At 37.5% G+C, this 24,947-nt stretch overlaps 1 protein-coding gene across 6 annotated transcripts; it reads right to left on the reverse strand.

The window, feature by feature from the left end:
- Positions 1 to 1,662: 1,662 nt before the first annotated feature.
- On the reverse strand, positions 1,663 to 15,818 carry LOC112174499. Of its 6 annotated transcripts, none has more exons than XR_005802363.1 (14): positions 15,558 to 15,817; positions 15,387 to 15,452; positions 14,845 to 14,910; positions 14,685 to 14,760; positions 13,965 to 14,042; positions 11,988 to 12,085; positions 8,457 to 8,530; positions 7,482 to 7,569; positions 7,233 to 7,390; positions 6,940 to 6,982; positions 5,173 to 5,238; positions 2,915 to 2,992; positions 2,300 to 2,444; positions 1,663 to 1,995 (listed from the first exon to the last, which is right to left on the reverse strand). XR_005802363.1 is itself a non-coding variant. In XM_024312278.2 (13 exons), exons 1-13 carry the CDS (start codon positions 15,654 to 15,656, stop codon positions 2,352 to 2,354), a joined length of 1,077 nt encoding a protein of 358 aa, XP_024168046.1. In that variant the 5' UTR covers positions 15,657 to 15,818; the 3' UTR covers positions 2,207 to 2,351. The 6 variants fall into 6 exon arrangements, 3 of the variants coding, with proteins under 3 accessions (XP_024168046.1, XP_024168045.1, XP_040365583.1); XR_005802361.1 differs by lacking the exon at positions 1,663 to 1,995 and adding an exon at positions 2,028 to 2,176; XR_005802362.1 differs by lacking the exon at positions 1,663 to 1,995 and adding an exon at positions 2,028 to 2,224.
- Positions 15,819 to 24,947: the final 9,129 nt, after the last annotated feature.

Below are 24,947 nucleotides of genomic sequence, written 5' to 3' on the forward strand. Positions count from 1 at the left end.
CTTCTCCCATGGCGGCAGCTTCTGCAGCCGTCCAGTGCCGTCTGAGCCGAGAGAGAGAGAGAGAGAGAGAGAGAGAGAGAGAGAGAGAGAGAGAGAGAGAGAGAGATAGGGTCTGTGGTCAACATATCGCCGGCCGGAGGTGGGAGGGAGGGAGGGAGAGATCGATGAGGGAGGAGGAGAGAGAAAATGGATCGAAAACAGAGAGTCTGAGAGAGAGAGATGTAATTTATTAATTAAAATATGGGCAAAACTGTCAATGAATGTTAGATTGGGTAAATGAGATTAAAAAACTCTTAGTGGAGTAAGTGGGTAAATTTTAGCCAAAAATCGAATAAGTGGTCACGGCCCCAAATATTTAATATTTAAAACAGTAGTTACACATATTACCCAAAATTCATAGTGTGAAAATTGATTATAAAAAATGAGCACTTCAAGGACGACATCTACACAAGTGATAGCTTAGGCAAGTGAGTGCAATTCTTGTTCTTGCAAAATTCCTTCTCAATAGCTTCGACTCTAGGCAAGAAATTCAAGGTTATCCCTCCACCAAATGAACCAGACACCAAACAAACCACAGGAAGAAATGCATCAAAACTGAGGACCAAAAGCCATAAGCCACCTCGCATCAAAAAGAAAGCCACCATGTATTCTCATTTAATAAATGGTTTGATGGAGGAATTTACGCACATGTTAAAGCACAAAAAGAAAAACAAAGATAACTTGCAACTTTCATCTTCTATGTTAGGGTCACGTCAAGACGTTCCAGACTCTAAGATTGATTCCATTAGAAATTATAGAAGTGGTCTTCGGATAATTTTGGATTTAATTCACTGGATGCGTGCGGGAGAGAGAGAGAGAGAGATGGGGACGTATGTGGTGCTACTGTTGCTTAAGGACGAACCGACAAACCAAGTCAAAATTATATATATGATTGAAGCAGTCTTCTTCAACTCTTCCTGTTACTATTGGCTTGCTAAAGGAAGAATGAGTCTCTCTTAGTCTGACAATGTACACTTCTTCATCTTATTTTGATTAAAAATTCTTGATGATGCCATTCACTTGAATTATTTCTTGATTATATCATTCATTTGTCATTTATTTAGAAAGATGGATGTGAAGTTTGTCAAGACAAGTAGGTAGTGTCCATTTGTAATAAAGGTTTTCAATCTACAACTACAGCTAGTGATTTAGAAATTTGAGAGTTCGATTCGCCATCTCTTACTTACAGAAGAGATACTAATGCTACTAAACCAAACGTTTATTTTGTGAGTTTGACTGCTTCTATTCTATAATGATAGATCCGGAAGGACTTGGTTGAACTGCAGAAGATGACATCTACTTCACGGGGAGAGTTCTCTATTCAGTGAGTTTCTTGTAAATGTGTCTAGAATCTTGTATTGATATGGCACATCAAATACTTGCGTGTTAAAATGTGTGTAAAAGTGCATAGACCAAATCACACTCATCCAAAAATGTTCATTTTCTTTAGACTTTTCCAAAGATGTTCATTTTTGATACAATAGTCATTTTTTGGCGGATACTCTACCTAATATTTGTCATTCTTTGAATGCTTCAAGTTGGTTGCATGGAGGCAATACAAGCATTTCAAGCTCATCTTTGGGATAGTTTAGGGTGTAGGTTGTTATAGCAGAGACTGTTTATAGCCTTATTTTTTATTTTGTAATCGAAAACAATACAAAGATAGGCATCTTAAACTTATCCACAACTTCGAGAAAACAAAATAGCAGATCCCATTTAAAATCGTTCAATTTGGAATTGGCTTTTTAGGCAGGTCTCTCTCCTAACTAACCCAAACGGCCACACCAACCATACCCAGAAGCTCCCCAACCAGACAACAGCAGGGTCAACTAGCCATACTATAACAATTAACCTTGCGTCCCTGCCAGATATCTCGACCCTTGACTTCCAGATCAAGTTCTTAAGACATCAAAGTAGGGATAACACCACACGTTCCTTTGCCAGTAGCCAGCAGCTCTTAACTTGCCAAACAAACAAAAACCCAAATCTTAATGCATAAGTAGCTCCAAGCTTGTAGATATGGGGCTTTAGTCCCCACCAATACAAAAGTTAAGAATCTAGCAATCACCATTTTACTCCAAAAGAAAATCAAGATGAGACCACAGGAAGACCCATATAATGATTATATGATGCCTCCCTGGGTCAAGAACAAAGTAGTACTCCCATAAGACTCAAAATATCCAATCTGTTATTATCATGTCAAAGTATTAGACAAAGAGTTTTGAAGTGTAATACTGCATAGTAGTAAAATTTATCTTACATGATGAGAGATGCTTGAACAAGCACTAGGGAAATTCATCAGCGAAACATTTCTACATGGTTGTTTCACCCTCTTCAGCTACAACATTAGCCACAAAGATGCTACCCGAGTCACACCATCCACCGACAACATCACTGTTCTGGCACTGCAACAACATGAAGACGTTAGTGATTTGCTCTGGCAATTATGTATTTTCAATTTGTCAAGCTGTCACTGTATAGAATAGAAGAGCACCTAGCTAAGTTAAAAGAAACATCTTGGTTTGCTAAGGTCCAAAAACTTAAATTTTAATAATCTGCACTTTGCTCTATACTTATACAGCCTTCAAATACTATGTAGATTCTCTCTCTTTGTAAACAGAAACTCAAATCTCATATCCAACTGTTAGTAGTGTCTAAATTAAAATAACAGAAATAGAAATAACAAGGCTGACCATTAATCGCAAGTAGAAACCAATTCCATCGAAATTGATTTGTTTCATTAGACCACATGAGATGTTCAACCAGAGATAAAACATAATTCATTGAGCCAATTTTGCCATTTGATTGAAAGGACAACAAAATTAGACTAAGAGAGAGCAGCCTATAAATATCTTGCATATTATAGAAGTATTACCTTGCTAAAACCAAGCCAATTTGAATCTCCTCTAAAGGAAAATACCTTGCTGTTTCTTTTCCAGTCTCCACAGAAGACCTGCAAACATGGCCTTAAGGTGAAGCAATGAGAATCGAGAGTAACAAGTCAAGAACCAAAAAAAGGGTGTTTTATGAGGATAATTGTAAATCAGTACAACAAGAGAGCCAGAGTAACATCAGTCATGCTTCTATTAAGTTTAAAAGCATCTGCTAAAAAGCTAATAAAACTTTGAAGAGCAATGCTTATCATAAAAATGTATTGTTGCTAATGTTACATGAACTTATAGCTTGTAGCAATCAAACTGCACAGAACAGATTTAGTTTCATAGGCAACTGGGGCCAGGTGTTGATTTCCTACCATACCTGTTATTATCAGTACATACTTTTTATAATTGCAGAACCTGCTATGAGTCATGACACTGCTGAGCACGGATGAGCAATTGCATGAGGTAATTTTGACACGACCAATATTACAGCAGGCTTATTAATAAGAGGGAAATTGTTAGACAAGATTACACTATTTCCTCTAGGCAGCCTCTTGAACAGTAAATTAACTACCGAGTGGGAGCATTTTAGAACGATTACCTTGTTATCAATCTTATGCTATCACAAAGCTCTAAAATGTTCCACTCTTCAGTTTCTTCAACCCTATTTCCATTGCAATTACTAATACTAACTAATCTGTAATAGCTTGATATTGACTTCCTTAATCATAATCTGATGGATCTTATAAGGCAACCTTCACAAATACTGTGCAAAAAGGCCACTGTGACACTATAGTGATGTGTCACACAGAGTTACCTCATAATCTCGACTTTTAAGGTTAATATGTGCTTCTGATAGGTGTACAACCATGTTGGTTAGGTAATACAAATGTAAAAGGTTCAGTTATGACAGCAGGAATGGTAAACTATGCTGTTGTCCTCAAGGGTGAATTCCCATATAATTGCGGCCAGTTTTTCCCCAAGCATAAGACCTAGGTTTCCTTTCTCCCATTATCCAACACTTTTCATCCCACCTACTTGAAATATTTGGGCCTCTCCCAAACCCACAAGTATTTGTCATTAGAAGAAAACTGAACATGTCAGCTACATTCATACTATTGAAGCAAATCTAAGGGCTCCCTTGGGGTCATTCACTTGGCACCCTTAGAAAGTCCAAACCTAGGAGGACTTGATGCTGAGGTTGGTTGTGTCTCCCAACTTTCCTTTCTCTTCTAGAATAAAATTTTCTTCATACAACAGTGGACAAGATATGGCCATCTAAAGCCTACATTGTCACATATAGGATAACAACAAGATAACTCCCTACTAAACACCTGGAATGACAAAACTAGCTAACAACTATTCTCCAGTTTAATAATTTAGGTGTCAGAGAACCCTCATCAAGTTCCCGAGATATAGAAGCCCAAAAAAGCTGACCAAGATTAAACTTTAACCCGCAATTCCTTCACCCCCTTCACAATAATATTCAAAGATTCTCTTGTTCCCATATGACAGCAAGAAAGCTGCACCACACCTATGAAGCACTTTAGCCATCTTCCTCCCCAAAAAGCTCTATGCCTTTCACTTGGCAAAGAAAACACCCTTCAGTAACACGGATCCATCTTGTTAATGGAATAGCCTAGGAAATCAAACTTTTAGTGCATCCTATAAGTATTTTAATTACTGTTATCATTTTATCTAAAAGGTGAAGTACCAAACTAAAATCGACAGATTTTCTATCTGTTACTGACAGGATCTCTTACTTTTCTAGACAATGGTTCAATAGAGATATCACATAAATACATACTAAACTGAGCTAGACAGCCAGAATCAATGCTGCAGAATAAGCAACTTCTTTGAGGTCAATTTAGGAAGGCAGAGCAAGCTAATGGTATCCTCAAATCCCCAAGAATAAACGATATAGCATCTATTACTTGGATGGATGTACGGACAACAACAGAAAAAAATCACTGCCTTATGTTGATCCACCTTATAATGTTGTGATATGAAATATGATTCCCCTTGTGAGGCTATAAGAACCATAGGACCAGCAGTTTGAAAGTTAGTCATGTTCAGAACAAAGTAAGAAAGAAAGTTTTCCACTGAAAATAATTTAACCTCCATGTATCAAATGGGTTGTTATGAGAAGAAAATTGCCTAAAAAATGAAGTTACCATTTAAAACAAGTAATCAAGCGAAAAAGGACATCATCACTAAGACCTTACAAGTTAAAGAAAAAAACAGAGGCAATCACCTCGTAATCAACCCCTTGTATATAGATATGGTTGGAGTCAACTGAAGAGAAAGCAAGTCCAGTTATCTGCACAAAGAATGAAACAACAAAGAAAACTCAGTAGGTTGAACAAAAACAATGGTAGTTCACTATATTTATTATTTAAGCATGTTGCCAACTATTAACTTCCGCTTATTAACTTTGTTTTGACATTTTTATGACACACTTCACCCTGAAATAGTGATTATATCAGTTTCATAAATGAGATTGTCAGATAACATGGTAATGAACCTGGGAGATCTCTAAAGCACGAGGTGGTAGTCAGAGACCTGTAGTAAGGTCTATAGGCAAGACCATTAATGACATTTACAGATGAAGAATAAGTAGTTTCAAAAGTTCTAGACGTCAGTCATTATCATTATCAACTTCAAATACAAAATAAACAGTCTGTTTTGTGCAGCAGGTGCTGTGGCAAAACTGATTGCAAAATGACATATGATAGCTCAAACAAACCCTGAGGCCACGTTTGGCTACACAGATTGCATTGGAATGAGATACAGAATAGGATTGGATTGAAATCAGATTAGATTGGAAAAGGACTCCATAACCTTACACTTTGTTTGTTAGAGTGGATTTTGAGTTGGAATGGAATACTTCCTTTTCCTGAAAACCAAAGCAAAAAAAAAACAGTGAGAAGAGAAAAAGCGTGAGAGATTGATAGCTCCGAAGAATTGGGATTGTTTGGGGTTTGCAATTCCATTAATGAAAAGATCAATTGAATTGCAGTTGAGGGAGGCTGCATCTTAAATTCTTAATGGAATTCCACAGTAACAGAGTGCGAGCTTCGCATTGACGGCTGGAGATGAAGAACACAGATGCAAGGGGAGGAAGAATACAGATGTAATGGAGGTCGGAGATGGCTGAATATTGCCCGGAGATTGCTGGATTTTAGCTGACGAGTTCTTGACTTCTTGCCGGAAACAAAAATAGCAGAGGCCGAATTCACCATCTGCATATCGGCGGAGATGCACCAGATACTGGAGAAATCAGTGGAGAACTACCAGAAAGAAGTAAATTGAAGAAAAAGAAGAGGAGGAACATGATGAGAGGTTGCGATGAGAACCAGATGAGTTGGAGGCAAATGTTCAGTTCTCGTCGTGGTTGGAAACCAAAATGCAGAACTTGAGGCGTTTTAGTCAGATAAATTATATCTTACCTTTCTAACAAGATTGGTTATCCATACCTGAAAAGAATTAAGAAATCCAGCTGAAAACTATCTGGGCTTCCAAACATGATTACTTCCCAGATTGGATTTAAATTTTCCTATCCAAACTCTTTATCCGTTGAAACAAACGCGGCCTAAATCTCTTGCAAGAATCAACATTCTTTTTTACTGCAAAATCAGCTTATTCAGGTTGCACGTAGAGGCTTTCCACATAGCAACAATTCGGCAGGTGAATGGCTGGGGTCTGGGATCTTTTTCTTGGTAGAAAACAAAAATCTGAGTCTTAATTTTTGTAGTTGCAAGCCAGATATTGAAATGTCAATGCACATAAACTAACATGATAGTGCAACCGATTGCCATTCAAAGACAGTAAGAGAAAGAATGAACAGAGTTTTGTGGTTTCACAACATAAAATGCCAGACGAATCAGTTTTAAATGGTGCTGAAAATAACTTTAATTATGCTTCAAACTTTTTTAAAGCAGTATAAGAGTTTCTAAGGAGGAAGTAGTTGACTGAAGAAAGGAGCATAAACAAAGACAAGTGATTGTGTTTTAACACTGACCTCATATTTCGAGCAGTTCACCCATCTTGATAGTGATGCCCATCTGCATCAAATATCAGATACCAGGTTTAGTTCTCACTTTGCATAGTCAAGTTGAAAACAAAAATAAATAAATAAAGAAATAACTAGTTTCCTCAACTTCTGAATACCAAATGTAGCCAAAGAAAATCATCAAATCCTAAAGATCAGAGTATAATTGCATTCCATATCTTTAACATAACGAAAGAGAATCACAGACTAACAAAAGTACGTATGATGACCCAGACATGATTATTGAACCAAATGATACCAACCTGCGAGGATCATAGATTGTCACTGTACGATCAGCTCCACCGACTGCAATATTTCCAGTTGAGGAACTGCATACAGTGTAGAAGACATCACCAAGGGAACCACATATTCGTTGTAGACAGCCGCCATTTTCTTTCATTCTCAAGTCCCATATGCTCAGCTACAGTTATTCCACAGACAAAGCTGAGGAATTTAAGTAAATAAGTGAAGAATAAAGTTTTGTAATAGTATACGATTAAAGTAGGCTCAACCTGGCAACCTTCAGTGACAGCTAATATAGAACTTTCATTTCCATAACGCGAACTTTGCATGAAGCTCAGTGATGTTGGATACAGGAGTCTGTAAGATTGCAACGTTAGCAACAGAAGGTTTCAGAAATAGTTTCACAGTATCACATATATGTAGTGCCAGACAACTTTACTGAAAACTCAATAAAAATCTTGAGTGGCACATATAGGTTTTCTGAATAGCTGCAAAACATAAGTTGAATATAGCTTTCACCAGTCAACCCTTAACGTAGATTGATATTTGTGGGAAAGTACAAAAGAAAAAAAAAAGAAAAAAAAAATCACATATGCAATCAACTAAGAAACATCTTTATTTAATGGTCATGGAAGACTGATAGACCAATTGGAGAAGAAAAATTAAGAAGATGAATGTCATTGACAGCAATCTCTGCATTTAGTAGTTTCTGGAGAATAATTGTCTCAATAGATCCCAGAGAACGAAAAGATTGAGGATAAAAGCAAACGAGATAACAAATGCATAAGGAAGCAAATTAAACCATCACAGTGATTACAGTGAAGTTTGTAGCTAATTTTAAAATTTAAATGTTTTATCACTAAGGAAACATTATGCAGTGAGAAAGACACCCATTAATATTTTGTCATAGATTATACCAATACAGTACTGATCATATAGATATCGCTATTTGTTGATTAGTTCGTATTGCATTGTGCTGAATAAAATCATATAAAATTAGGTGATCGACGAGCAGGGATCAGGGTACCATTTTGTTGTGAGATGATATGCCTTGCACTGAAGTTTTGAACTGCCTCAAAAAATGACATTTACAATTTTTAAGTGATTTGTATAAATTTTCCAGGTTTTGACTATTACAGATTACAGTAAAGCAAATAAAATTTAAATTTTACAAACTGATGGTAATTTCCTCAAGAAATAAAAAATGAACTATTCAGGCACCACAAGTAACATGTAACACTTACGTACATAATGTCCTAACGTGGATATCCTGGTCATAAACATCAATGGTTTTGCAGAAGCTACGTGCAACAGCTGCCTGCAAAAAAACACCATAAGTGAGATACTGAAATATAGGGTAGGATAACTAACTGGAGAACAAATCATAGTCTCCCAACTCTCATTGAATTAAATGCTCAGAAAGGATGGGCAGAAGGAAGCACATCTGTTCTGCTGATTCATTCTTAATACAAGAACAACGACATCTCCACAGCACTAATAAACATAAATCTTTTCATGTTTTATGTACTATGTAATTTTCTACTAGTATTCAGCTCTTCATTTGTTCTCTTGTATACCCAGCTTCTCTGAACAATAGTGGGGACTTGGGCCTACAATTCCACATCTGTTTTTTTTTTTTTTTTTTTTTTTTAATTATTGTAACTTTAAATTCTATACTGATTTGGGCATGTACCTCAAAGAGCATAATGATAGGGGAAGTCTGAAAAAAAAAAAACAAAGAAAATTTATTGACGTGAAAGAACAATAAAAAACCCTCCTGACCAAAAAGGTATTAAGAAAATGAAATGTTACTGATTAACTGATTACACAGTATACTTTCAAATACAAGGTTTCATTTGCATAGAAATTATTCGAAGAAAACCTTAATTATCTGATTATCAAATTGATAGTAAATGTCAAACAACCAAAAAAATAAAAAATACACTTGGGGATAATTACGTTTTGCACCCTCCAAGCAATGCTTTTCATAGATTTATCTTTTTCGGTAGGAAACGAACTTTCATCAAAATGAACAAGAGAACCAATACAATACAGGGTGCAAGTCCTGGGAAAAAATTAGAGTAACTCTACAGCTACCAGCTACCTAAAACAAAAATAATTAAAGAGAAACTAAACACTACAGCACTGCAATAGAAAAGAAACTTGTAAGAAAAGAATAAATGCCCAAGGGAGCCCCAGTATCGGACTTTATCCAATAAAAACCCACTTCTTCATTGCTTGTTTCCTTAAAACCTCCTATTTATTGCTCACAAAAAAAAAATTCCCATACTCCTATGCATCCACACCACCCATTGCAAACACAGCACATCTCCTTAGAACCATAATCCCTCTTTCCTCCACCAAAAAACTAATTTAACTGAATAAGGCAAATGTGGCTTGTTCCTGTAGACTTGGGTCTCCCTAAACAATCTTCCCACAGAGATACAGCAAGTGATCTGAACTTTTAGCACCTTGTTTACACATCATGTACCTTGGCGAGAGAGACACCAAGAAAGAAGTATCGAACCATATAACAAGCATCCATCCCTCCATGAACTACAATCCTGGCTAACACTTTATCTTTGGAGGTACTTCAGCCTTCCAAATTGCACGAGAGAGGCCAAAATGAGAAAGAAAAGCCAGAAATTCAATTGAATAAGATTTTAAAGAGAATTGTATGAAAACTCCAATTTCCACAATGCTTTAACTGGCTAATTAGGAACCAACATAACAATGCCAAAGCAGCCAACAATCCTGTGAGCTTCCCCACTTCCAGATCATTTAAATTTTAATGAGATCCAAAGTTCCAACTCAACGGAGAAGATGGATCTACTCACATGTTTGCAATATGGCTCTCATGAAAATGAAATATTCTGTATATGCTAGCAAAACACCACAGATAGCTGTTTCACCAAAGGGTTTAATATACCAGCTACGACAGATATTTCCTGGGTCTTAATGACAGATATATCTGGTGTGTGTATGTGTGCGCCTGTGTGTGCTATTTACTGGGTCTTAATGACAGATATATCTGGTGTGTGTGTGGGTGTGCATCTGTGTGCTGATTGCTGGGAAAAGAGGAAATATACACCCCTGGAATAAAGGATAAAGCAGCAGATATTTCAAACCTTGTTTCACCCACCCAATACTCTTCTCAAACCTTCACTCTCTCCATTTCCTATTTCAAACTGACAATAAGAAGCAAAAGAAGGAATTCCTTGAGAGATATCTTTCCAAGGAAATTGGTTTTGGACATCTAGTCACTATGTTGGAATCCCACCCATTTTCATGCAATCCGCAATTCTAATGACAGCAATCCAAAGAGGCTCATTCTCCCAATGAAATCTCCATGGCTAGTAGATTTTCGTTTCTCTTTACCAAATTCCAGCATATAATTTATTTCCTTCACCTGTAACAACAATTCCCATTTAACCTAATGGTCTCCTTTGCCGTCGCCTTCCAACATGCCTTCCCATGTAAATGTCCTCATCAAATTTCCAATCATCTTTGGGAATCCCAATAGGCGGGGGAGATAGTTGATAAGCATGCTTCATAGAACTGATTGGATGAGAGTTAGTCCTACCCCTCTAGATAAAAACATTTTCTCCAACCATCTAATAGTTTCTCCGAATTTTCCACACGGGATCCCAGAAATTCCTTGCACTTGGATTACCCCCAAAACACTGGTAACTCCTCAACCGTTCCTTGGGAATTTATCCTGCAATTGAGTGTTTAGCCGTTTACCACTATTAATCTTCAATCCTGAGACAGTAGTGAAAACTTCTAAGATCAATAGCAAACTTCTTAGATTTTGGATCTCCATCTGATAGGAAAACTTCTGTCCTCAGAAAACTGCATGCAAGCGATTCCTCTTCATCCCTCCCAAGAACCATACTCTCTTTAGCATATGTATCTCATTGGTTGTTTCCAGCAACATCTCAAGCCAAACCACTACAGCAAAGAAGAAAGGCAAAAGTAGAACACCTTGACTTAAAATTAAAAAGCTAGCTGAATTCACACATCCCCTTACCTAAGTTTCCAAACAACACCAAGAACTTCTGTTCCAAAGCACAAGCCAAGAAATCTCCATCTACATGGTCATGGTCTTCTCAAAATCAATTCTGAAAGCTAATCCTTCTTCTTTCTTTTTTGTAATTTCCTACAACCTCGTTTTCAATTAAAATCATATCTAAAATAGTACCTTCCAACACTTCCCTAAATCTTGAAACAATACTTTAAAAAATAATTTTCTGCAAGCTTCAAATTAAGCTGATAGGCCAAAAACCCCCACTTCTGTAGCTTCTTAATATTTTGGGATTAAACAAACATATACTTCATGGATAACATTATTAGTTATAAATTCCTTTTAAACTCCCCATACATCAAATTTGCTTTCAAAATGTCCCATCTGTCCTGAACCCTAAACCCAGCACTGCTGATACATTGCCAAGGTGTCCCAACATTTTCACTTATCCCATGTTGTACAAAAAGTCCCAAGTAATCTATTAACGTAATTGCAGGATTTAAAATGCTACTTGAGTCTTGACAGTTGACAAGTAAATTTGTGGCCTCACTCTAATGCTTAGTTAAAGAAGCCATGACATGTGGGTGTAAGCAAATTTTTTTTTTTTTTTTACTCATTAAGAATGGAAGACAGACCACTCGATGTTATAGTTTCCCAAATTTGTCCAGATTCCATATTTTCAGCTGATTTTCTCACAGATGAACCAGAATGCAAAAACCAGATTAGTGTCAAAAGGAAAAGTAAATCTTACCGTGGACAATTGTATTGGATTGAAGCAAAGACCTGCCCACCCACTCTCTCCAATGCCGCAATCACGAGGCAATACTGAATAAGTAAGCCTCTCTACATCTGACAATTTATTAGGTTACCTCAACAATTAAAATGGCCAATACAAAACAGAGCAAAAAGGAAGAAGGTGATATACCCAAACTTCAAACATTTTGCCTTAAATTATTGGCAATCATGCCTATTGCAGATGGTAAGGTGATGGATCAAATCTGTCTAATGAATACATGGGTGGAAAATCTGATGCATTTGGCAAAGCATGCTAGCTTACTAATAGCTGTGTACAGCACTCCATGGACCATTGAAAATTATGCATACAAGCCTCTTGACATGCTCCAGGTTTGCATGACACTCAATCTCAAGATAAAACATATAAATCGGTAGATATTCATTTTGTTTTTTTTTGGCTAAAAAGCTAGGTATTTATGCATGAGTGGGGAAGGGAGATTAGATGTTTGATGGAAAGATCTTTTCCCCTGAAATATGTAGTTACTACACCATAGTTACTTATGGTTTTTCAGTGCCAGTTGTTTCACAGTTAATTTGTAGAATAATAGGAAATGAAGCAGAGTTTTTCAAGAGTAGTTTAGTGTAGTTGAGAGTCTTCATAATTCCTAATTCCAATATGAGATAATGGAGCAAAAGAAAGTGTTTTTTCTTTTCTTTTTTGTTTTTGAAAATAAACAAATTTTATTGATCACAGTGAATGACAAATTGATAATAACAGTGGACATCAAAGAGAAACAAACAGTATAGACCCGAATTCTACACCAAGTACAATTAGTGAGCCGAAGACAAGCACCTTAGAGACCATATGCTTAGATTACTGCCCTCAAGTCAAGCAATATATTGTATAGTCTACAATTTCTGATCTGCTGAAACAGAAGCCCACAAAGCAGCCAAAGGCTTCACTCTAACCCAAAGCTCTTCAATCCCAGCACCAGTATAATCTTTAAAATCCTTCTATTTCTTTTAATACAAATCCCCCAAATGACAACTAATATACCGCAGCCTGAGAGTTAGAGTGGTCTATTTATACTTCAGTCTTCTACCAATTCACAGAACCCCACAACACCCTCAATATAAACAGAACTGTATACTAAAAACTCAGCAAGCAACTTGACTTTAAGCTGATAGTAGCAGTATTCTGAATAATGTTTCTTACTGCTTAAAGTACCTGAAGCATCCTCAGTACAATTTTGAAATTAGTTTACAGATCGGTCTGCTAGAACCTTCTAAATGGGATGTAGATGAAGGGATTGGACTAAGAATACTTTGGAATAGAGTAAAGTTTTTTCAGCTCTATGGGCTTCTGTCTTGGTACATTTCAGACTGTAGTCTTTCTTATGTTTTGTTTGACAGGAAGGCAGTTGTAGTCTAAGGTTGTCTTAGAATGTTTTGTCTGCAGCTTATAAGTTTGGTGTAGTTTCTGGATTTTGCTGTTGTTTCACTCTGTTCTGGATGTGTTGTCCTCTTTAATTGTATTATTTGTTGTGAAAAAAAAAATTATAATAAATATTTACAAAAAAAGAAGGGGTTGAAAAATTTAGACTAAGAAGGTTGTCTTGTTAAAGGCAAACCAGAAAATTGAACAGAGATTCCAAGAAAGATGAAGAATTGATGTGTGTGGATAATTTATTTCTGCACTGTCCTTTTTCTCTATAAAAGGAAAATGAAGGAAGAAAGAAAGAAAACTAGAAGAAACGCAATAACCTCTACATTTTTCATGCAAGGAAAAGCCTGTATCTAAAAAATGCAAAACTTAAAAGGCAAAGATTTAGTTGAATATGACTCAGAATAATTCAACTCCCTGGAAACATCTGTGAAGAAGGGTCACCAATGTCATCTTCCTTTCTATTTATATACATAAATTCTGCAAAATCTTACCACATTATCCAGAACAAGGATAGCACAAAATAGCAAAACTAAAAGAAAACCTTACCTTCACCATTAGTGTCCAGTTTAGATACAATAAGGTGACCATAAGAATCCACAGTTCCCAACATTGAATTGCAAGTGCCTGCATTGTGTATCCAAACCGATAAGCTTTTTTTGAAACGATAGATACTGAATTACAAGTAAATTACATGCATATCCAAAAATGATTTTCATGCATTTTCTTAAGAATTCTCTACATTATCTGAAATGAGATAGTCAGCCTCTAAATGAAAACTCCTGCATTAAAAGACTTTTCTGAATTATGATAAAACATGTTGAGGACTCCATCATTCAATTTGAAATTTGATGATACATTCCTAAAACATTACTGAACGAAAATTTATCCCTAGTCTTCCTTCAATTGAGATGAGAAGAAAGTACAGAATGCCCCTTCAAATTGCATGTTTCCCTAGCATCTTTCTCTTGCCATTTTCTTCTTTACACAATTTCTCTCAGCCTCATTCCTATTTGAACGTATTTTCCGATCTATATTTGGGCCATGGTACAATCGACTTCCATTTTCCACCCTTCCTCTTTCCCTTCATACCATACTTTGGAAATGTACCATGCATGGTATGGAAAACAATATTTGACAATGATAGTATATAAGATGTACACAAGCCCTAGCACCCAATATTTGACAATGATAGTATGAAAAACAATACAACATGTAATAAGTTAATCCTGTAGAGGTTAACCATAAATGAGTCCAGAATACACTCACTCTCAGTTTCAGCAAGCACCATACTCTGAATTTCTGAACGATGTGGGCACCGATTAACCATAAATGAGTTCATAACCTTCAAGAAATCGATGACGACAGAATTAACACAGAATGTACTGGTTAGTGAACAGCCATGATTTCATTTCATTAGATCACATACCTGCCTGTGTACAGGGATCAGAAGGCTATCTTTCCCTTCACTGACCAGAGAATCATCCAACGCAACCTTAATTTATAAACACAAAGAAAATATTAAACAAGATCCTAGCTTCACCACCATACACTTTGACCATTAACATCAGCAGAGAATAGCACAAATACATTTTGATAAATGCTCGAGCAATATTTATTCTTGTTTTCTAAACTACAATTTTGTTTCTGTGTTTTGGAAAGTTGCAAACCACTGGCATAAAGCAAATGTTTTGCACTCGAACATAGCTAATCCAATTCATTTTTCCTTCGATTTTTTTAAAATCCTAATCTAGACATCCCTTAATATCTCAGCGAATCGAAACCAGCAAAATCACATAGAGCCAGTAATCGATGTAGTTCTAACAGATTTCCACTAAAACTCATATGGCAGTACACCAGTAAGACTACACTAAACACTTAATCAATTAACCATGAGCTCAACTCTGACATTATGCATCAATTTCGTACATTCGGGGAACTTGAATGTCAAAGAAATGGGGATACCAGTACCTGTAGCTTGTAGATTTGGCAACCGGAGGCGATGTAGAGCCAACAAGAAGAGCCATCCTCGCTAACCTGGCGAAGAATCGAAGAGAATCGGAGAAAGCAGAAGCGTTAGGGTTAGGGTTTAGGAAGAGGTGGAGGAGAGTAAGGAATATAGTAATTGGAGGGGGGATTTACATGGAGAGCGAGGCGAGTGGATTGGATGTTAGCAGGAGAAGGATTGTGTATGAGTGAAGGCGGCACCGCTACTTTGCTCAAACTCTTGGCCTTCAACATCTCTTTATCTCTGGTTTTCTGCAAATTGCGAAGGGTTTTGAGTGGCGGGAATGTGTTAACTGTTGGAATAACGGCTACCAACAATCGGGGTTTCAGGCTTTCAGACTTTCAGTTTCAGCAGGTGGTGAGGTTTTAGGAGTTTTAAAGTGGGTGGTGAGTCACTTTTTTTTTTTTTTTTTTTTTTCAATTTAATTATTTATTTTTTATATCCTAAAGAATTATAATTTGAATCTGGAATCTCATTTAGATTTGAAGAGAAATATCATTTGACAAACTTGATCTTGAGCTGGATCTAATTTGAGGACTGCTAAAATGTCAAGACAGCAAGCTAGGTTCATTATTGCCACGTCAACACCTAAAATGATTGGGGAATTGATGTTAGTGCCATGTCTCTTCTCATGCCTTAAGAAATAGTGATAGTCAAACTTGGTTTGTCATAGCTCCCGAATTTATAAGAAATGTCATTCGAAACGATTGTAATAGATAATTGATTCAATGAAATTTATTTTCAAAAAAAAAAAGTGGGTCCTATTAAAGTCATGTCAGCAAGTTAAGTTAAATTATTGGATTAGCTAGTGAATTGACCAATTTGATTAAACTGAAAAGTGTAAAGGTGTTTTTAATGAAATTAAAAATTTATAATTAATTTAAGCGATCTTGCGCGTTTCCTTTGAGTTTTTAGGAGAGTAGAAGAAAAGTTTGAGAGCGGTTCTTGCTTCCATATCTCATCGAGCGGTGTGTCCTTGAGACGTCATCATCAGACATGTATGTTCTATTAGTCCATTAATGAAGGTCGGAGTCAGAATCACGATTGGGACCAAGAGGAGCCATGGTGGAGCAGTGGTTTTTGGTGTAGACGTCTGCAACCACCAATTTGGGCCACTGAAGCCTGTAGCCCCCTTTTCCCGCGAAGCATGGTAATATGGAAGCCTGGTAAAGGGCGCAGTACTAGATCCGGGATGAATTCCAAATTCAGCTGGAATCTGACAGCCATGGCGGTCCGGCGTGCTTCGACGGCCATAGGGTGACGTGCTTTGACGTGTTTCTCCATAAAGGTTTGATGTCTGTATTATTCAAAAGCGGCGGGATTTTTTGGGACCCAGCCTTGAGCTGTTATCAAATTGATGCAATATCCTAGTGGCAAAATGAAATGTTGTAGTGTCGCCAGTTATAGTTTTGGTCAGCATAATGGGAAAGCAGATTTAATGGTTCTATGGCTTTATATGAGCTTTATCTTTTCGATATGTCACCAGTGTGAAGCAAATGGTATTGGCTAGATATCTAGTATGTCAACCATTGCTAGTTAGTGCATGTTTGAATACATAAGATTAATGGAGGCTCCTATTATTATTTGGAATGTCCTCTGGTACTTATGTAATTCGGCGTTTAGACTTTACGTCCTCCTCATTGCATTCAGCCTAAGTTTCATTAATGAAGGTTTGAGGGCGGCTGCAGCAAACCTTGTTTTCAAAAAAAAAAAAAGTAGGGACTAAAGTAATTTTAGATATAAAGTACACGATAGTAAATTGAATTTCTTTGTTTAATTAAAAGAGGTCATCTATTAATGAAGTTCAGCAAGTAGTACAAGAAACGACACACCCCTAAGGGTCGTCAGAAAGAGATGTTTACAAAGTACACCAATTTAATAAGTAGAACAAACTACTCAGCACCCCCTCCCTAGTACACCCACCTTTTGAAAATAAGCTCAGAAACACAAACCTAAAATTCTGAAGTAGACTAAAATACTCAACAAAGCCCTAAGTTCATACGACCAAAACTGAAATTAAATGGTACTACAGGTAGAGGTAGAGGAATGATTTTCACCCTCCACCATCTCGGTTGCATCTCCCATAGCACCTTCTTTCTGAAAAATTGAAACTCTAGGGTCCTAATTAACCCAAACCAATCCAGCCCAAGAAAATATGAGGCCAATAGCCTAGAAGGCCCAAACTGATCGACCAAACCCTAGTTGAAGCCACAGTAAGCACAACTTTGTTAAGATTCACCGCGATCCTACCACCGCTAACCTCATGCCCAAGCAGAAGAAGCCCACCAAGAGACCAGCTCCTTGCCCCCTCGATAGGAGTCGTTTCATTTTTCAACATTTGTGGATTCTCTTGGCTTTAAAAAAATTAGGAACCAAAATGAATTCAGCCATTGCTTAAAAAAAAAAAAAAATTTAAAACTAAACATCCTGACAACCCATATGGCAAAGCGATGGTCGACCACCTCCTCAACAAACAATTTGAGGAGGCCAAATTCTAGCAACTCTGAACCTAATGGGGCAAAATCCAACCAAGCCAATCCTGCATGATAAAATCTGTGAAGCCAAAAAAATCCAAATCAGGCCGAGAAACTTTGGACTATGAAATAACTAGTTTGTAATATTTGTTTCAATAATCAATAAAATAAAATTTAAGTTACTCAAAAAAAAATAAAGATGTAGTGTGGATTGTAAAATAAGAAGTGTAAATTTCACTTCCTATGCTTTTTTTTTTTGGGAAATGATCATTTACCCAATTTTAGGCACCAAATTGCCCACTTGCTCCACTAACATTTTTTTAACCTCATTTCTCAAAACACTTTAAGGGATTATTTCCCTAATACCCAATTAATTCTTTTTTTATTTTTTGGGGGACTTTTTTGCCCTCTCCTTTCCCACTTAGAGAGAGAGAGTCTCTCTCTCCAGACGACGTCGGATCTCTCTCTCTCCCTCCCTCCATCCCTCTAGCAGGTCGCCCACGACGCCGGCTCTCGTCATCGCCGCGCCGAAACTCGTCGTCGTGCTCTCTGCGGCCAGGCTCGACGCCAAGCCGACGGTCCTCATCGCTGAGAAGCTCGGTGAGGCCGGGTTGGACCTTCTGAAGGAATCGACGACCGCTAGTAGAATCGGGTACGTCTTCGATTTGTTTCTGTCTCTCTCACCGGCGACTGATCATCACGGAAATCGCAACTTGATTGTATCTCCGGTCCCGGGCTGCAACCGGAGTCGTTGCAATCATAGTCAAATCAGTGTGAAGGCAAACGGTCAATCGGAATTGTTGCAAAACGACTGGAATTGTGGGCAAAATTGTCAACTGGAGTCGAGATTATTGGGGGGCAATAATGTGTCTTAATTGTTATAAAGTCTCTATAATTGTGTTCAGTAATATTTTCCTTTGTGTTAAAGACTGCTTCTAATGTGTTTTGGTATTTCTGATATATTATTGGGCGGCAATAATCTGTTTATTGCGGGGCAATAATATATTTGTTTTGTTATTTTTTGCATGAATATGGGTGATCCTTTTGTTGTTAGATGCATTTATTCTTGTTAAGAGGCCACCCGGGAGGCCTAGGGTGAAGCGGTTTAAGTGAAGTGGAGAGTGTGAAAAAAAAAGCCAATTCGTTGTGGACTTAAATTCACCAAGTATTGAATTTAAATACCTGTACTTTTGTAAACTAATTTAAAACCAAACTGAGTTACTTCTGACCATCTATAAAAAAATTATTGGGGGGCAATAAACTTTTTACGACCCCCAATAAACCTAATTATGTTGGTTAATGAATCTAGCAACATTTTGTTGAAATGACCTGTAATAAATGAACCACAGTTAAGACATCATTGCGGAGCAATAATCTGTCTATTGCCTCCCAATAGACCACCCCAAAAATCACCAGTTTCTATCATTGACAGATTATTGTACTTTAATAAACTCAAAACAACATAAGACTTATCAAAACTCTAATTTCAGTGATTAATTAACCACACTTAAGAAATTATTGGGGGGCAATCATCTGTCTATTGCCCCCCAATAGACCACAGTTTTGACGTCGTCCAAGACCTGCAAGCGAAGCCCATACTCGATTCCGGCGTGGAGCTTCGGAGTTTCCCGGACATCTGACGAACAAAACCGGCGAAGCCCAGAGGGGTTGGGATCGTGGAGTTGGATGGCGTCATCTTCTGGTAGTCCGACGGTGGGACAGAGCGGCGGCGGTGGAGGCCGAGATCGACAGTGGAGTGGTGGGCGTGGTGGCTTAGAGAGAGAGAGAGAGAGAGAGAGAGAGAGAGAGAGAGAGAGAGAGAGAGAGAGAGAGAGAGAGAGAGAGAGAGAGAGAGAGAGAGAGAGAGAGAGAGAGAGAGAGAGAGAGAGAGAGATTGATGAGAGGGGGAGGAGAGAGACATATGAGTGTAATTTGTTAATTAAAATGAGGGCAATACTGTCAAACACTGTTAGATTGGGTAAATGGGGTTAAAAAACTCTTGGTGGAGTAAGTAGGCAATTTTTGGGCTAAAATTGTGTAAGTGGTCACGGCCCCTTTTTTTTTTTTTACTGAAATCCCTAAACTTAATACCAATTTTATATAGGCAATATATGTAATGAAACATATACGATAGTAAAGCAAAAGTTATTGACATATTATATAATAAAGTTTTTTTTTTTTACTCTATCCACCAGTAAATGGACATTAACATATAAAAAGGAAGAATTATTTGTAGCTAAAGTTGTGCGAAAATATATTCATAATATCCTAGCGTGATATGTTTTCTTTTAACTTTAAGAAAATGTTAATTTTGACTAGAAAACCACGTGATCGCCCATTGTTTTCCAACACCACGGCACAACCCATTATTCTTAAAACCACATGAGTGCCCATTGTTTTCAAAAACCACGGCATAACCCATTGTTTTTGTTTTCAAAACCATCTCTAGAATCATCCAACTCGGTCTATAAAAGGGACCATTTGTGCTTACAAGCTATTTATTTCTAGCTAATTACCAGGTTAAGTTTCATTTCCCATATCAATGTGAAAATAATGAGAATCAATGTTTTTGAGACCTCTGGAGTGCAAGATGAAGAGAAAGATGATGCAGATGAAGAAATTTACAATATCAAGCTAATCATCGAATCAATGATTTACCAAATTAAGATGTATAATCTATTTCTTATTCGATCAAGGTTAAGGTCTTAACCGAATTGAATTTTTCCAACCATATGTGCTCTTTGTATTGCTTGGTTCACCTATTTTTATTTTGTCTCTTCCTTCGGGATGGGTGATTTATGTCTCTTTTGGTGAAGCCTTTGACATCAAAAGAGGGCCTGCTTTATAGTGGTAGAGATATATGACATCTTTCGAAACAAAAAAAATGAAAGAGAATTAGTATTACAGAGAACAAAGATAGCTAGGTTAGAATGATTTTAGATCATGCCTAACTTCTATGAGCCATTACCCTGCAGGTTTGTTCTAATAAGATGAAAAAGACTGATACAGGTACCACCTCTTTTCTCTAGGGCATTTAGCTTGTCATGATCCCATAAGCTTTGTGCTGGTCTCATACCCCTTTATCACTCCCCAAGAAGCACATACTTGGTGCGTTGATCGATCAAGGGGTTGGGCAACAGACGCATGAGATTCTGGAAGTCTGCATTAAGTCTTTGCAGTGGTAGAGTTATGTCTTGCCCGATTTTCATGTCATATGCCTTCATAATGGATTAACACTTGATCCATGCTTCTGTAGGATTTGAGATTTGAGAGCTACCTTCATCGTCTTCGTCGTCAAACTGGTCTTGAGTTTTCACTCCTTCAACTTCACTGATACTGACAGGACCTGCCCCAGGTTTCACCCTGAAACCCAAAGAGGCCCTGCGGGGCCCACCTTAGAAGAAATTCTACCAAAAATTTGGCGGAATTTCCCCCAAAAATGAACTACCCACAACCTGTAAAACACACAAAACACTTCAAGCAAACCAATCTTATACTCCTGGAGCCACCCTGCTCCCAATTACCATCAACTCCACTTTCACAAAACACAAAACTTAACAATACTAATCCCAAAGGTTATCAGAGCAATACTAATACACAGGGATATAAAAAAAAAAGAGTAAAGGATCAAGGAATCCTACAGTGTGGAATTAGTGACAATTATGCCTCATATTTCGTGTACGCCCGACCTCCACTAATTTGCCTGCAAACTAGGCATTTGAAACCGAAGGGCCCAGGGGAAAGTATTGAAAAATACGTTAGAGTAAGTGGACAAAAAATAAATAAATGGGATAAATAAAATGAAAGTAAAGCTTTAATACTTTCCCACATCTATTCCTTTAAAAGCCTTGATGCATGCAACGTATATAAAACATATTTCTCGCACTACAAAAATTCGTGAAAACATTCCAGCCCCGCTGGTAAAAAGAAATCGAGCTAGCCCCGCTAGCTGAAGATATCAATCAAATATGGGGAAGAAGTTCTCACCATACAAATAAGGGAGCCTCCCAGGCTCGGGTCGGAGTGCCACACTCTGGAGCATCCCATGCTCTGCTCTACTCACCCACGAACACATAGTAAGCAGGGAGGAGTACTAATAGGCTAGCTAGCAATAAATATGACGACCCAGGTATGGTGGTTTAAAAACCACACGAAAACTCGAAAAATCCATAAGGCTTCCCCAACCTCGTAACAAAAACACGAGTATGAATCCCATCCATACTCGGAAACTCTCATGAAAATATATATACTCCAATGACGTGACCCCGCAAGTCAAAATATTCTCGAAATCATAAACCATTAGGCGAGAATAAACAATAAATATAATTCCATCGAAAATCCCATTTTCGAAAAATTATTCCAGAAATCTCAATTCGACGAATAGAAATGTATTATAAATTTCCGGAAATCACCTCGGAAAATAATTCGTCGTAAAATCACTTAAATCGTTATTTCAAGTAAAAATCATATATCGTGAATACTTATGGAAGACTCAAAATCAATTTCCGAATCATAATTGAAAATAAATCTTAATTAATCTCTGAAAAATTTAATCATATTCTCAAAAATAAATCTTAATTCCAAATCCGAGCATAATAGCTTTGTATCAGAAATTCATATGGAAAAACAATGCCAAAATTATAATCCAAGGCAAATGTTATGCTCGATAAATAAAATGATAAACAAATTATTATTTCGGGAAAAATAAATGCATGCATCATTTCTTAAAAAACAAAAGTCCACTCACAGTACTATTCAGGCGATCACGCAAACGAGTTCCTTCGTCGAGCAATAACTCGGTACGTCGCCCTGTACACAATTATTTTCCGTGAATAACCATTCAACAATTAAATACCATTCCCAAAATCAAATCCTCATAAATCATCTCTCTATTTCTTCTCGGATTCAACTCAAATCGCACCCATAACACCAATTCCTCTATTTACATATTCCACAACGAAAACGAGGGAAATCCGGCGGTCAGATTTCCCACAATTCAATCACAAAACTCTGAACTTCGGAAAATCACAAACAATTCCAAACTCCTCCAAAATTCACCAAACTTCACATACAAGCTCTATAACATTTATACAATTTAATGGGCTAAAAACTGAAATTAAAACACTGCCTTACATGCCTCCACGCGCCACCAACAGTGGCAGCGCGTGGGCTCCACGCGCCGGCGGCCACCACCTCCGATGGCCACCAAATTTTGGCAGCACCACCTACTCAACAGACCCAACATTTTTCTCAACCACAACACAATCCAATTTTACCTTTAAGTGCACAAAATCGGCTGGTGAAGAAAACCCAGAAATTTCAAGAACCCTAGGATCAGGTTTTTGATCGATTCTCCCTCTACACTGCAAATCGTGGCTCAAGGTTAGGGGGAAAATGATCCTTGGCGAAAACCGCACCTTCGAAGACGATTTGGTGGCTGAAGACGGTCGGAATTGCCGGAAATCGACGAAACTTCCGAATTGCTACAGTGAGCTTCACGGCTCAAATCCGGGCTCTTCCGGCCGAGCCACCGCAAAACACCACCACAGGCATGACAAGGAGGAGGAGACGAGCTTGCCGGTGCCCGGATTCCGTCGTGGGTCAGCCGGAGAAGGGAGAAATCGGAGGAAGAAGAAACCGGACCGAAGAGGAAGAAAGGGTCAGGGGAGAGGAGAGAGAAACCGGTAGGTTTCCAAAAATAGAACTTACCACAGTAACTTCCTATATTTATAGAAAGTTACCATGAACAGTAAATTTCACATTTTCGCTTATAACTTTCGCATACAAGCTCCGATTTTTACGATCCTCACATGCACGCGCTTGGTTTAACGTCCTCTACAACTTCCTTGAAGAAAACTTCCCCAAATTCTGATCCAAACAAAAAGTTAACTTTTAGGGCCACTAAAGTTACCGAAAAGAGTAAAAGTAAAACAAATTGTCGTTTACTGTCCAAATGACTAGTAAACCGGTGAATTTGGGTTCGGGACGTTACAGATACCATTAGCAACAGTTGTCAAGATACCACACTCTTGTATTTCTGTATCAAATCTAGTCTACTTGATGTATCGATATATTAATGTACCATAAAATTTTCCACACTTGTATGGTGAATTGAACATTATTAGAACAATATTTAAGAGAGATATATACCTGTGGACGTGTATATTTGCAATTTGTTTTTCATAATCAAATCTTCCACTATTCTATTAAAGGCCTTTTGCTGTTACATAAAGTTCATCATACCCTTCTATTTCATATAGGATTTTCAATTCTCAAGTTATGTTATGGGATTTTCAATTTCCCTTTGTCCATTTGTTGAAAGTTCAACATAATCTTCCTATGTTTTTGAGATGACACCTATTTTAGTGAGAACTGAAGTGAAGAATTCAACAAATAATATATTTATTTATTTATTTATTATTTTATTTTATTTTTTTACAGGGAAGTTTAAAATGTTTAACCCAAGAATGCCAATGAGGGGAATTGGCTTCTACAAATTAGAAAGTCCTTCATTTCAATTAAATTCCATCATTTTTACCTCACTCAAACACACCATCTAATAATTTCCATGGGACCTATTCACAAAGGGATGATCTATGAGCTGAGCAGCACTGGGGCAATTGTTTGGATCAACTTGTGGGCATTGATGGATGAAACCTTGTGCCTCTATCGACAAAGAATCAGGAACCAAAGGAGGCTCCCTTATTTCCAATCTTCCATAATGCTTGCATATGTTTAAACGCGAACAAAGATGATGTTATAAAATAATATAGAAGTCGAAGAGATCAATCAGATTGTATGTATTCTAATCCTCTATATAAAGAGGGCCCTATTATCAATGAGAATATACAGCAATTCTCTCTCAAATATCGTTTCCATAAAACACGTTATCAGCATGAAGCCCTAACCCTGGAACCCTAAATTCGTAGCCTTCAAATCCCAGAAACCTCCGTCGCCCACCTTGAAGCTCTCAACTCCAAGAGTCCAAAACTGGCGGCGCCACCCCTAGAATCGGCAGGAAAAACACCGAACCGGCCTCCTGAAGTGACA

This window comes from Rosa chinensis, chromosome 6, assembly GCF_002994745.2.
Source record: "Rosa chinensis cultivar Old Blush chromosome 6, RchiOBHm-V2, whole genome shotgun sequence".
Lineage (NCBI taxonomy): Eukaryota > Viridiplantae > Streptophyta > Magnoliopsida > Rosales > Rosaceae > Rosa > Rosa chinensis.